The sequence below is a fragment of the Phyllobates terribilis genome, unplaced genomic scaffold (genome assembly GCF_046119375.1).
Source record: "Phyllobates terribilis strain yellow unplaced genomic scaffold, ASM4611937v1 Scaffold_7__3_contigs__length_470593459, whole genome shotgun sequence".
NCBI lineage: Eukaryota > Metazoa > Chordata > Amphibia > Anura > Dendrobatidae > Phyllobates > Phyllobates terribilis.
This window is the reverse complement of record NW_027362767.1, coordinates 238025444-238040466: the sequence shown is the minus strand read 5'-3', so window position 1 is coordinate 238040466 and position 15023 is coordinate 238025444. Positions and strand designations below refer to the sequence as shown.

The window sequence follows — 15023 nt, the reverse complement described above, 5'->3', positions numbered from 1 at the left end:
CCATGTCTGTAAAGGAGATTTGGACCGCTAACAGAAAAAGTGATTATTACAGAATGTTAGGCCCACAACAAATATAATAAGAATTTCATATGGAATAAGTTAAAAAAAAACGTATCTGGTATTTTAAGAGACTGTAGGGCAACAACATGCATACTGTAGATTAATGTGCACGTGGGCTTACAAGCAATGGAAACTATCCATAGAGTGGATCTGAATCCAGCTCCTTTCGGTGCCTCCATGAGGATCTGCATTTCAGTCCTCGAGTGACTTTTTATAGGAAAGTCATACAGAGGTCCCTATAGGGGACCCATTATCCAGGTGCACTACATGTGCTGGCAGTGCTGCTGAGCTGCGGTAGATAACCTCATCATCTGTCTATTCCTCCCAGCTGCAAAAAACTGCAAGGAATTAATGGACCAAGGTGAAGTCCTAAGTGACTGGTACACAATATACCCAGGGGGCCAGAAGAAACTGAGGGTTCTGTGTGATATGCATACTGACGGGGGCGGCTGGATCGTGAGTGCAGCACGGCTCTACAGAATATATATATGCATAGGTCATGTATGTGGAGATATGTAATATATACCTGTATGGTGTCCAGGTTTTCCAGAGGCGCTGGGACGGCTCAGTTGACTTTTTCCGGGACTGGAATTCATACAAGAACGGATTCGGCAGTCGTCTGAATGAATTTTGGCTGGGAAATGAGAATCTTCATATGTTGACTTCATCAGGTGATTTCTTAAATACAATGGTGTTAATAGGATCAAAGTTAATTTCTTAATATAATTCATTAAAGGGGTCAGAGCTCTGTTTTTTTTTCCAATAAACACTGTAAGGCGGCAGTGTTCAAACTGTGCAGTAACTGAGGCAGTGACCCAAGCAAGTCCAACATAAACAGCTTTATTCAGCAACTCACGGGTAAACAGGACAGTCCTCCGGTTCGCAGCCGGGTTAACATGAGTCCATAAACAACGATTGCCGCGAACAACGGCCACGCCGGGCCGCTCAGAGCCTGACGGGTGCAAAGCCTTCCGAAGCGTGGGTTCAGCTACTCACAGGTCCTCCGAGCTTTCCTGCTGTGCTCCTAGCAGGTCCCAACACAGAACAACACTAAACCTTAATGCAGGGTTTTTAAAGGACCTGTGGTAAGAGCCACTGGAAAACCTGGATTGGAGGGAGGAGGCCGCCCCACTGCCTCCTGTGACCTCCTCCAAAAAATGAAGGCCCTGCTGGGTTTTTACTAATCTGCCTTAGCCAGATAGCCCGACTAGGTCAATGCTCACCTTCATTCCTGCATTGCAGCCGCAGGTGAGTGTGTGACTGCAATGCACTCCAATGGATTTAATAGGTCTCTGTACACATTCTGGGGGATATATACCGTCCCTCGTATACGATCCCGGTCACTGCCTCACATATTCCCCCCCTCTGTTCAAACTTGTGGGGTTGAACATTTGTCACCATACAGGGTGCCCGAGACAGGGCATCCGCTTTTGCCTGCAATTTCCCAGCGTGATGTTCTACAGAGAAACTGAAATTTTGCAGTGACAGGAACCACCTGGTGACTCGCGCATTCCTCATCCATACCAAGGGTATGACACCCGAGTAAATAATAACGTAGCGATTCCAAGGCCCACTTAATAGCCAAACACTCCTTCACCACCACGCTATAGTTTTTCTCTGCCGGGACAAGTTTTCTACTCAAGTAGGTAACCGGGTGCTCTTCACCATTCACTTTTTGTGACAATACCGCCCCTAGGCCTACCTCCGAGGCATCTGTCTGTACAATGAAGGTTTCCTTGAAGTTGGGGCTGATGAGGACAGGGCCAACTTCATGGACTGAAAGGCTTCTTCTGCCTGAGAGTTCCACCGAACTATTACCGATTTTTTTCCCTTTCAAGAGATCGGTCAGGGCTACCGTTCTCCCAGCAAAATTAAGTATAAACCGGCAGTAATACCCAAGGATGCCAAGGAACGCCCTCACTTGCTTTGTACTTGATGGTTTAGGCCAGTTTTTATGGCCTCAACTTTATTGATTTGGGGCTTGATAACTCCTCGGCCTATCACATACCCCAAATATCGGGCTTCCTCTAGCCCTATCACACATTTTTTTGGGTTTGCTGTTAACCCCGCGGCTTTGAGAGAATCCAGCACCGCTTGTACCTGGGATAGGTGCGTATGCCAGTCGGTGCTAAAGATGATAATATCATCTAGATACGCGGACGCGTACTCCTGATGAGGCTTGAGCACTATGTCCAACAACCTCTGGAATGTAGCCGGGGCCCCATGTAACCCAAAAGGTAAGACCACATAGTGATATAGACCCTCCGGAGTTATGAAGGCGGTCTTTTTCTTCGCCGATTTCGTGAGAGGTACCTGCCAGTAACCCTTGGAGAGATCGAGCGTGGTAAAGTACTGGGCCTGCCCCAGCCTCTCAATCAGCTCATCCACCCTGGGCATTGGATAAAGGTCAAACTTCGACATTTCATTTAGTTTTCGGAAATCGTTACAGAAGCGTAACGATCCGTCTGATTTCGGAATCACTCACTCCGTGATTCCTCAATGACGCCTAACTGGAGCATTTGATTTACCTCAGCCGTGATGGCTTGCCTCTGGGCTTCGGGTACCCGGTACGGTCTCATTCGCAGGTTCGGTGACAATGTCATGTTAGAGAACCGTAGTCCTACCCGGCAGCTCTGAGAACATGTCGGTATTGTGCTGCACCAGCGAGCGAGCCTCCCGCTGCTGCTGTTTAGTGAGAGCATCACTTATCCTGACCTCTCCCCCGGACGCATCCCTGGCTGAAGGTAGAGACCTCTCTGGCGATATGCCCGGAGTGACGTCTGTAACTAAACACTCTCTATCTTTCCAAGGTTTTAGCAGGTTTACATGATAAAGCTGCTCAGGTTTCCTCCTTCCGGGCTGATACACCCGGTAATTTACCTCCCCCACCTTTTCTCCAACCTCATATGGCCCTTGCCACTTGGCCATGAGCTTACTCTCGGCTGTGGCTACCAGTACTAACACCCGATCGCCCTTGTTAAAAGACCTGACCGTGGCTCTTTTATTATGTGTGCGCCTCTGGGCTTCCTGGGCATCTAACAGATGTTCTTTCACGATGGGCATGACCGCCGCAATCCGGTCCTGCATACTAGCCACGTGTTCAATTATACTCCTATGTGGAGTCGGCTCTTGTTCCCATGTCTCTTTGGCTACGTCCAACAGACCCCTAGGGTGTCTGCCCTGCAATAACTCAAAGGGAGAGAACCCTGTGGAAGCCTGGGGTACCTCACGGACGGCGAAAATAGGGTAGCAACATGTCCCAATCCCTTCCATCCTTAGAAACCACCTTTTTTAACATGGACTTGAGGGTTTTATTGAACCGCTCTACTAGCCCGTCGGTTTGAGGGTGGTACACCGAGGTGCGCACTTGTTTAATTTTTAGCAGTATGCACAGTTCCCTTGTCACCTTAGACGTAAAAAGGATCCCTTGATCCGTCAGGATCTCCTTAGTTAGCTCAAGGTGACAGAACATGGCAAACAGCTCCCATGCAATCAGTTTAGCCAAGGTGTGGCGTAGCGGTATAGCCTCCGGGTACCGGGTGGCATAGTCGACGACCACCAGTATATGTTGGTGGCCACGAGCGGATTTTACAATGGGCCCTACCAAGTCCATTGCAATCCGTTCAAAAGGTACCTCTATCTCTGGGAGGGGTACCAATGGGCTAAGGAAACTTGAGTGGGTGTGGTCAACTGACATTCGGGGCAGGATTCGCAGTACTTTTGGACCTTCGCGTAAATCCCCGGCCAAAAGAACCGCTGCAAGATACGCTCTTGCGTCTTTTTAACCCCTAAGTGTCCACCCAGCAGGTGTGTTTGTGCCATCTCCAGAACCACCCGACGGCACGTCTGAGGTACCACTAACTGTTCCATGACCTCTTCCCTGATTTTGTCTAACCTATAGAGCAGCTCACCGTTGACTACCATGCGTGGAAATACAGTATCTGCACCGAGCTGTTGAGCTACGCCATTTACCTCTAACACCTTTTCCCACGCCCGAGTCAGAGTGGGATCCTGTAGCTGAGCTGTCCCAAACGTGCCCCGGGACACTTCTGTTATGATCTGCAACATGTACTAAGGAAAGATAGGGGAAAGCTGTCCCTACAGTAAGACTAAGCTGAATCCCTACGATGTAGCGGGCTGCCTGTTCCTAGCGAACAGACCCGCCTTAGTCCTCGGCTAGTCTGAACGAAGACCTATAGCATTGAGGGAGGGGTCCCTAAAAGAACTAAGTACTGGGACAAAAATGGGACACCTCCTAAAAGAGAAGTTGTTGCAGAACACAAAAAGACTAACTGACAAAAGGGTACTAGAGGTCCCAGAAGGACCAAGAGAACTGACAGAGAAAGGCACAGAAGCACCAGGCTAGAGAAACAGTCAAACACTGAAGTCCAGCACAGCCAAAAGGGCAGAGCTGGAATATAAAGGCAGATGATTACGTGACCGCAAAACACAAGATAGAAAAAAACAAACAGGAGGGTTCTGACAGTACCCCCTCTTTTATGAGGATCCTCCGGATCCTCCAGGCCCAGGCCTATCCGGAAACCTCCTGTGCAAAGCTTTAACAAGCCTAGGAGCAGAGACATCATCCGTCCTCACTCAGGAGTTATCTTCGGGACCGAAACCCTTCCAGGAGACAAGATACTGTAATCTCCCTCTATGCCATCTAGAATTCAAGACACGCGAAATTTCATATTCGCCGTCCTCCACCACAGGAGGAACTGTGACAGTGGCGTCCCTATCAGATACGTCAGCCTTTTTCAACAAGGAAACATGAAACACAGGATTAATCTTCCAGGAAGTAGGGACATCCAACCTAACAGCAGACGGGTTAACAACCTGAAGCACTTTAAATGGACCCACAAACTTAGGACCCAGTTTTTTAGAGGGAATCCTCAACCGCAGGTTCTTTGAGGACAACCAAACCACGTCACCTACAGTAAACAAAACCTCCTTACGTTTCCTGTCAAAATACTTCTTGGAATTCTTGTTAGCCTCTTGAACGTTGCAACGTACATTAGTCCAAACTCTCTCCAAATCACCGGAAAAATTCTCCTCCTCCGGCACCACCGACCCCAATTTGGAGAACAAACCAAAAGGCCAAAATGTCTCCCAGTACAACAAAAAAAAGGAGAACACCCCGTAGAGGAGGATGTATGGTTGTTAAGAGCAAATTCTGCGAGAGGCAGAAACTTAGACCACCCCTCTTGATTGTCCGCCACAAAACAACGCAAAAACTGCTCAACATCCTGGTTCTTTCTTTCAGTCTGTCCATTAGACTCAGGATGATAACCAGATGAAAATGACAAATGGACTCCCAACCTGTCACAAAAAGCACGCCAAAAGCGAGCCACAAACTGAGGTCCTCTATCAGAAACAATATCCGTGGGAACGCCATGGAGCTTGACAATCTCCTTAACAAACGCCTTAGCGAGTGTCTTGGCACAGGGCAACTTAATGAATGGAACCAAATGACACATCTTACTAAAACGGTCCACGACCACCCAGATGACAGTAAAACCCTCTGACACAGGAAGATCAGTAATAAAATCCATTGTGAGATGCGTCCAAGGCGCACTAGGAACCTCCAGAGGGCAAAGCAACCCCGCAGCAGGGGTATGCGAAGCCTTTTACCTAGCACACACAGTACATTGACGCACCCACTTGATGACTTTCTTCTGCCATCCAGGCCACCAAAAACTGCGACTGATCAGTCTCTTAGTCTCCGAAATTCCTGGATTACCTGCCAACCGAGACTCATGACACTCCACAAACAAATCTCTCCTAAAGGCTCTAGGCACGAACAACCTCCCATGGGGAGTGTTAGATGGAGCATCATCTTGAGCATTCAGAAGCCCATTCTCCAAAACGGAGTCTAATGCCGCCACCACAACTCCTTTCTGTAAAATGCTCTCCTCCTCCTCGACACCGACCGTACGAGAGAAGCTGCGAGATAAAGCATCGACTTTAACATTCTTAGTACCAGGGATATAGGTAACAGAAAAATGAAACTGAGAAAAAAAAAGTGCCCACCTAGCTTGACGGGCATTCAAGCGCTTGGCAGCATCCAGATAGATCAAATTCTTATGATCTGTGAAAACCTGAATAGGAAATCTAGCGCCTTCCAAAAAATAACGCCAATGTCCAAACGCGAGTTTAATAGCCAGCAATTCCCGATTACCAACTAATTCAGTTCGGTTTCCGAAAATTTTTTCGAAAAGAAGGCACAAGGATGTACTCCACCCTTGTTCTCCTGAGAAAAAACTGCTCCGACCCCCACCGATGAAGCATCGACCTCGGCCAAAAAAGCCTTGGTCTCATCAGGCTGTATAAGGATAGGATCAGAACTGAACCTCTCTTTGAGATACTCAAAAGCTTCACTGGCCTCAGTAGTCCACTGGACCGTATTCGAACCTTTCCTGGTGAGATCGGTCAGAGGCTTAACAATTTTATAGAAAAATTCTTAATTAATTTCCTGTAATAATTGGCAAAACTCAAAAATCTCTGTATAGATTTCAAACCAATAGGCCTAGGCCATTCCTGCACAGCCTGAACCTTCACCGGGTCCATCTCAAAGCCCTCGCTGGAGACAATGTAGCCCAAAAAACTAATTTTCTGCACAGCGAACTCACATTTCTCCAGCTTAGCAAAGAGTGAATTATCACTCAATAACTGCAAAACTTCACGTACACTCTGCCAATGGGACTCCAGATCTGGTGAATAAATCAAAATGTCATCCAAATACACAACCACATTCTTACCAATCAAAAGTCTCAGGATGTCATTAATAAGGTTCTGAAAAAATGCAGGTGCATTGGTAAGACCGAAAGGCATCACCAGATTCTCAAAATGACCTACCGGAGTGTTAAAAGCAGTTTTCCATTCATCACCCTCCTTCACTCGTAACAAATTGTATGCCCCTGGAGATCAATTTTAGAGAACCACTTGGCCTCCACTAACTGGTTAAACAAGTCAGGAATTAACGGCAATGGGTAGGAATTGTGTACGGTAATCTTATTAATTTCACGAAAATCCAGACATGGACGTAAACCCCCGTCCTTTTTTTTAACAAAGAAGAATCCGACTGCCACAGGCGACTTAGAAGGTCTAATGTGACCAGCAGCCAGGCTAGTCTCTATGTACTCCTCCAAGGCCTTTCTTTCAGGGATAGTCAGATTAAACAAGCGACTTTTGGGAAGAGTAGCACCCGGAACAAACTCAATGGCACAATCATAATCCCTATGAGGAGGTAAAAATTGCGACTCCTCCTCTGAAAAAAACCTCCAAAAATCTTGAATAGGTACAGGTAATTCCCCTTTTTCCACAGCCGCAATGCGACCATTACAACATTTATCATAGCACTTTGGACTCCAAGACTTAATCACATTAGTTGACCAGTCCAGTAAAGGATTGTGCAGTTTTAACCAAGGCAAACCTAAAACGACCGGAGAGGGTAAATTATCTAATACAACCAAGTCCAAAATTTCTTGGTGAACTCCATTGATAGTGAGGGGAAATGCAGCAACCTTGTCAGTAATACATTTCAAGGGAGTGTTATCAATTGCAATCACAGAAATAGGTGATGACAAAGGTTTGGATTTTAATTTAAGGTTTTCCAAAAACCCTTTATCAGTCACATTAAGTGTTGAACCACAATCCACAAATACCTGAAATTCAATCAAATTTTCCTGCAAAGTAGTAATCCCTGAAAGAAATACTCCTGCAGAGCGTAAACAAGCTATACGAGCGTAACTGACTTTTTTTTTTTTCTTTACTTAAATGAAGCTCACAATACTTAATCAAATGGTCAGCTTTACCACAATAAAGACACAATCCCTCGGCGAACCTCCTGTCTCTTTCCTGAGAGGAAAGCAACTTCGCCCCCACCTCCATCGGTTCTCCACCGTCAGAGCAGATTTTCTGGGGACTAGGACCTGACATTACAGAAGTCTTTACCTCATTCACCCTGGACCTCAGTCTCCTGTCCACACGAACAGCTAACTGCATGGCATCCTGCAGAGTCTCAGGTGCGGGGAATGCAATTAGCAAATCCTTAACCCTTTCACTCAGACCAGCAAGAAATAAACATTTCAGCGCAGGATCATTCCATTTGACTTCTGAGGCCCATCTCCAGAAATGTGTGCAATAATTTTCAACATCACCTGACCCCTGATTCAAATGCCTGAGTTCTGCCTCAGCAGATGAGACTCGGTCAGGATCATCATATAAGAGACCCATAGCAGAAATGTTTTTTTCTACAGACGTTAAACACGGATCATTAGGTTGGAGAGTAAAGGCCCACCCCTGTGGTTCATTGCGCAAAAGTGACATAATAAAACCAATGCGCTGTAATTCATTCCCAGAGGACCTTGGTCGCAAACGAAAATATAACAAACAAGCATTTTTAAAGGAAAAAAAATCTTGCTGTTTACCATAAAAAACATTAGGCAGTCTTACCTTGGGTTCAACAAAATGCGCTCCAGAACAGCTACTCACGTGTAGCTGAAGCTCGGCCACCTCCAGAGACAATCCCTGCAGGCATTGAGCCAAATCCTGGACGGAAACCATTCTGATCCCCGAATTACTTTCCTTTTAGTTTTTTGGGCTGGATTTACTGTTATGATCTGCAACATGTACTGAGGAAAGATAGGGGAAAGCTGTCCCTACAGTAAGACTAAGCTGAATCCCTACGATGTAGCGGGCTGCCTGTTCCTAGCGAACAGACCCGCCTTAGTCCTCGGCTAGTCTGAACGAAGACCTATAGCATTAAGGGAGGGGTCCATAAAAGAACTAAGGACTGGGACAAAAATGGGACACCTCCTAAAAGAGAAGTTGTTGCAGAACATAAAAAGACAAACTGACAAAAGGGTACTAGAGGTCCCAGACGGACCAAGTGAACTGACAGAGAAAGGCACAGAAGCACCAGGCTAGAGAAACAGTCAAACACTGAAGTCCAGCACAGCCAAAAGGGCGGAGCTGGAATATAAAGGCAGATGGTCACGTGACCGCAAAACACAAGATGGAAAAAAACAAACAGGAGGGTTCTGACAACTTCCAGCTCAGGGATCGACGGGGTCTCCTTGACCTCTCCTGCCAGCAGCTCTAGAGGAGACCTATCGGGGTCACACTCTGTCCTTAGGTTGGACACCCCTACGGCAGGTACCCCTGACTCGGGTTCGTCGGGTGCAGCGCCTGTAACAAATTTTACCGGGGGAGAGTGGATTTTGTTTTTCCACAGAGTCCAGAACAGGGGCAAGTCTCTTCCCAAAACAGTCCCATAGAGAAGAGTTTTTACCACCCCCTCCACATGTTTTATGTCTCCACATGGCGTGGACAAAACTACCTCCGTGGTTGGGTACTCTCGGAGGTCCCCATGGATACATACAACCCCGACTGTCCGTCCACTGGGGTTGTCTCCTGCCACCAGCGACCCATGTACCAAAGTCACTAGGCTCCCCGAGTCTAGGAGGGCCTCCGTTTGGTACCCATTAACCAGTACCTGGCACAGTTGGGGTTCACTGTCCGAGGGGTCAGCACTCGCAGTGCAGACAGTCTGGGCATACATTGAGACCTGGCGGCTATACCCGCAGTCCATGGGTTCCGTAGTCAGGGGGCAGTTAGCAACCACATGTCCCGGCCCCTGACACCGCCAACACCTAATGGTGGGGGTACTGTTAGTTCTTATAACCGTTTGGGAAGGAACCGGTCTCCTGCTACTATCACTCCGGGGTACCCCTTCAGCACGGGTAAGGTGCTGACTGTCCTCAGCAGAGGGACGCGACCCCCTTCCCGGTTCCTGGGTTGGCAGGGATCGGCGTGACAGCCGCAAGGGGGCAGAGTCCCGGATAAAGTCCTGAGTGGCCGAGTAGCGCTCGATCAGGCTGACCACCTGGTCGAGGGTTCCGGGGTCCCCTTGCCCTACCCAACGTTGGATAGCGGTCGGCAGAGTCCTCACCAACCGGTCAACCACCACCCTCTGCACCATCTGGGCTGGAGTCAAAGACTCAGGCTGGAGCCACCTCTTGACCAGCAGCAAAAGATCATAAGCCTGAGATTGGGCAGGTCGGGTCTCCACAAAGGCCCATGAAAACACGCGCTGAGCCCTCACATACGTATTGACCCCCAGCCGGGCAAGGATCTCACGTTTGAGCCTCTGCTAGTCCTTGGCGTCCTCCAGACTGAGGTCGAAGTAGGTCTTCAGGGCACCGCCGACCAAAAACGGAGCCACCACTTCCGCCTCCTGGCCAGTTGGTAGGTTTTCCCGCTCTGCTGTGCTTTCTTAAACGGTCAGGAAGGCTTCCACGTCGCCCCCGGTCCCATCTTCCTCAACGCTGAGCGAACCTTGTCTTGGGCCTCTCAACGTTGAGGAATCGGTGTTGTGGCCGTTTCCCGCAGGGCAGCAATCTGTTGCAGCATCAGTTCAATGTTTTTTTGCTGCTGCTGGTACAGAAGCTGCTGCTGATGATTATGCTGCTGTTCCCGCTGGAGACTCAGGGACTGCTTCTGCTGTTGCCACTGGGTGAGTACCAGCTGCTTTAACAGCTCCTCCATTTTGTCCACGGGGTGGGGCTGAAAGGTGGCAGGCCGGATTGTGGTCATGCAGCTGCCGGTGGGGTATGCCTCAGTCACAATGCCCGCTTTCTCCACCAAGCTGTAAGGCGGCGGTGTTCACACTGTGCAGTAACTGAGGCAGTGACCTAAGCAAGTCCAACATAAACAGCTTTTATTCAGCAACTCACGGGTAAACAGGACAGTCCTCTGGTTCACAGCCGGGTTAACATGAGTCCATAAACAACGATTGCCGCGAACAAAAGCCGCGCCGAGCCGCTCAGAGCCTGACGGGTGCAAAGCCTTCCCAAGCGTGGGTTCAGCTACTCACAGGTCCTCCGAGCTTCCCTGCTGTGCTCCTAGCAGGTCCCAACACAGAACAACACTAATCCTTAATGCAGGGTTTTTAAAGGACCTGTGGCAAGAGCCACTGGAAAACCCGGATTGGAGGGAGGAGGCCGCCCCACTGCCTTCCTGTAGCCTCCTCCAAGAAGTGAAGGCCCTGCCGGGTTTTACTAATCTGCCTTAGCCAGATAGTCTGACCAGGTCAATGCTCACCTTCATTCCTGCATTGCAGCCGCAGGTGAGTTTGTGACTGCAATGCACTCCAATGGATTTAATAGGTCTCTGTACACATTCTGGGGGATATATAACATCCCTCATATACGATCCCGGTCACTGCCTCACAAGAGCTTTAGATCCCTTACAAAGAGTTAAAGGGCTATTCCCATCATAGTAAGTGATAGCGTTTGGCTAGAATGTTCTCACTTAAAGGGGTTGTCTCATTATGATCAATGGGTAAAATTGCAAGGGATTTGTAAAAACAAGCAATTTACCTTTTTTTAAGGAATCCCTTTTTTTTCAAAAGCTGTAATGTGTCAGAGGTGGCCAGTTTCCTAGGCAAGGAGTGCAGGACTTATGAACACTACTCTGATGCTGGCCGGATCGGTGGATAAGAGCACCATCAGTGCCCCTGAGCTCCTCTGATGCTGAAGACACAAAGCTTCCTTTGCTACAGTTTGGGCCAGAGGTGCAATAATGCCACTGGTCCCAAATATTATTCAGGAGTGCACCACCCCCTAGCAAGCAGGACAGGGGGTCTGAAAGCGCTCTTGAAAAGCCACAACGAAAATAACCCTTCAATGAGTGCTGGCATTCTAAATTCGGGGACACACTCCAGCAGCTAATCTATCCCATGAAAAATGAGACTTTTACTTCCTCTAGATAGTCAAGTTTGATTGTCTTCTTGGCTCTCTATCAGGGTCTTGGTGGACCCCAAGGACCTCACTAAACCATCCAATCGGTGTGTACAAAGGGCATGGACTGAAAAATGTTAATCACCTATCCACAGGGTAAGTGCTGTACAATCCCCCCTTTGGAGACCTCCCACTGATCGGGGGTCTCGGAGGTGACTCAACAGATCGATACTCAAACAGGCACCCTGGGGCTCAATAGGCTTTAAATGGAGTGACAGGGTGCGTAGCAGAGGCATACAGTAATCTTTGGCGGTGACCTGTGTCACGGTTGAAGTCACCGTGTGGCCCCAAACATACCAGGATTTTATCCTCTGACATTTACCAACCTCTTCCCCCAGGTACATGGGAAATGCGGATTGATCTGAAAGATTTTGAGAAGCTGCAGCATTACGCCAAGTACGCGTCTTTCCAGGTTTTGGGAGAGGATGAAAATTATAAGTTGGTTCTTGGAGATTTCAAAGAAGGAAACGCAGGTAACATTGGGCGGCAAATCACCGATATGAGGCGGGGGGACTGTAAAGCTTTGGATATCTCCAGTAAGGCTATGAGACAATGATTTTTAGGACTTAAACCATACAATATATTTTTTTCCGATTATGTCCCCCCCGTGACAACACTTTCGGCTTTATACCCTGCGGGCCAAGTCTTGCCATAGGACATTGGAGAAGTTATTTTGCCTTCTGTCTTAAATTGCCCAATGCCACATTTTTTTATCCATAATTGGACATTTTTTTCTGTTCTTACACAGTGTATGTGTGATTGGATCTGCCATTGCAGAAAATGACAATATTGTATCATCCTTGATAACATCAATACATGATACGTGGTGGTCCGACCCTTTCATTGTGACATGACCCTTGTACATCAGGGGTTTTTGCATTGCTGTCCATGTCTGCTGTGCAGCACTGGGGCTGACCTATAACACCAGACACCTATATCCATGAGCTACATAGACAATGGGGATTCCCGGTCAGACAAGGAGCGGCCATCAATGTTTTATTTAATCTTGTACATTTATGGCATATCCATTACTTACTCAGCAATTTTCAGACTTCTATACAAATGGTTGTGTGTCCGCCTCTATTCCAAGTGGGGAATAAGAGGCACTGTTTTAGAGTTAGATGTGGGACTTGTATCTATCAAACATTTAGACTGGGGCCACATGGTAGTTATGACCATAGCACAGGTCACAGATCGCTGGAGGCTGTTGCTCTACCGTTGCATAGTATAAATGATTAGAGTTGTATTGTAACCCACAAGGAACCACAACAAGTAAGTCTCAAAAAATTGGAATCAGTTGCATTTTTTGTAACTTGCATTTTGAGGTACCTTGCGGGTCCCAGTGCGACCCCATTCACTTGCAGTATGATGCTGTGTAACAAGCAAATGTTAAGTTGAGCAAAAAAGAGTCACAGGATCTTGATCCAGTGGTCACTTGAGTAATCCCTGTCCACCAGATCAATGAGAACCTCCTCCTGTCTTCCAGTATCCCTGATGCCACTTCCTTTAGTAGACACACTGTGACACCATGCATGCACCTGGTCTGCTAATCAGAAGAAGCATTGAGGATCGAGCAGGCAGGAGAATGTTGGTAGTCTTGGGCTGGAGGACCAGAGCACTACGAACCAGTTTATTGGTCCTCCAAATCTTTTTACGCATTATCCATATCTATGTCCGCATACTAATTGCCTTGAATAGCAGTAGTCAGAAAGTGTCCATTAATGTGGATGGAACGTTGCATTTGTACCATTCACAATGATCCATGACGCCGGTGTTGACTTTTATTCCCAGGTAATGGTATGGATGTTCACGCCGAGATGCCATTTTCCACAAAGGATAAGGATTCGTCAGCAAGTAACTGCGTTTCCTTATACAAAGGAGGCTGGTGGTACGGAAACTGCCACCACGCCAACCTGAACGGCCTCTACCAGGGGGGGCAGCACGACTCCTATGCCGATGGCATAAACTGGGCCTACGGGAAGGGCTATCACCACTCATATAGGTTTTCAGAGATGAAGATCCGACCGGTCCAGCTCTGATGTACGGCTGACTTCTCTTCTCTCAGGACACAATGAGCGAGCACTAGGCAAATTGTACCTGCTAAGGCTGAACACAAGATGGCGATAGATGCCCAGTACCTGTAATGGCGGCTTTTTCACTTATGTTCCTCTGTAGGTTTGACCTGCGACAACTGCATTGACTAATAAAGGTTTGAAAACTAAAACCCATTCTGACTATTGTCTTGTCAATCCCCCATGCTTTACACTGCTGTTCTGAGATTGTTTGTTGACTATATGCACAAGCTCACAAGAAAATCAGTACACGGAAAGCTGATTTCTGTTACAATATTTAAAACCGTTGATCATTTCATTGAGGAAATGCTGCAGATCTGCATTACAGCAGTGTGAAATCTGCGGTGTATAGTCCTGTGTGCACATACCCCATGGGCCATTACTTACATTTTGGTGATTTTCATCTCACACAGTGAATTACGGTTCTCTGTATGAATGTGTGCGCACAATTCGTGGTGCCATCATAGTGCGCTCCCCGCCATTTGCCAGCAACTAAACTCTATGGCTAAACTCATGTCTGCCGTGCAAGCAACGTCCTTCAGCATTAGAGTATAGAGAACCTGATAGCGATTGCTCATGCTCAGCCCCCGCTCCATTAAAGGGGTGGTCCGGGACTTTAACATTGATGCCCTATGCTTAGGATAGGTCATTAAAGGGGTTGTCCGGCCTAAAATGATAAGTCTGTAGTCAGTCTGTGTGACTGCAGACTTGTGAATCCTCCCAGTGCTCGCACTGTGCGCTGCGGGGATCCCCCGGTTTCTGACCCGGGTCCAGCGGTGATGTATGCCACTGGTGTATCTAGGTTTTCCGGCATCCGGGACAAGAATTCAGCTTGGCGTCCCCCCCCACCAAGCACATATGCGATCTGCACACTTAGTCACGTGCCAACAAGCTGCTCGGCCTAATTTTCTCAATGTTCAGTGAAAATCTGAGAGAAGCAGGAATAAAAGCTCGTTGTCACGTGACTGTAAGTATAAAAATCACATATGAGTGAAGTGGCCGTGTGATGACTGCTGGAACCTGCAACCAAAGATAAATCCTGACAGTGTGTATATTACATGCTGTCAGGATTGGCTACAGGGCTTCATTT

At 47.7% G+C, this 15023-nt stretch overlaps 1 protein-coding gene across 1 annotated transcript in view; it reads left to right on the top strand.

Moving 5' to 3' along the window:
- Positions 1-14085, top strand: part of LOC141154263 (ficolin-1-A-like) — a 56740-nt gene extending 42655 nt beyond the window's left edge. The window contains exons 6-9 of the mRNA XM_073639899.1: positions 389-516; positions 602-731; positions 12200-12334; positions 13653-14085. Of these exons, the coding sequence (XP_073496000.1) occupies positions 389-516; positions 602-731; positions 12200-12334; positions 13653-13900 (641 nt within the window). The 3' untranslated portion in view covers positions 13901-14085. The remainder of the gene's footprint in view (positions 1-388; positions 517-601; positions 732-12199; positions 12335-13652) is intronic.
- Positions 14086-15023: the final 938 nt, after the last annotated feature.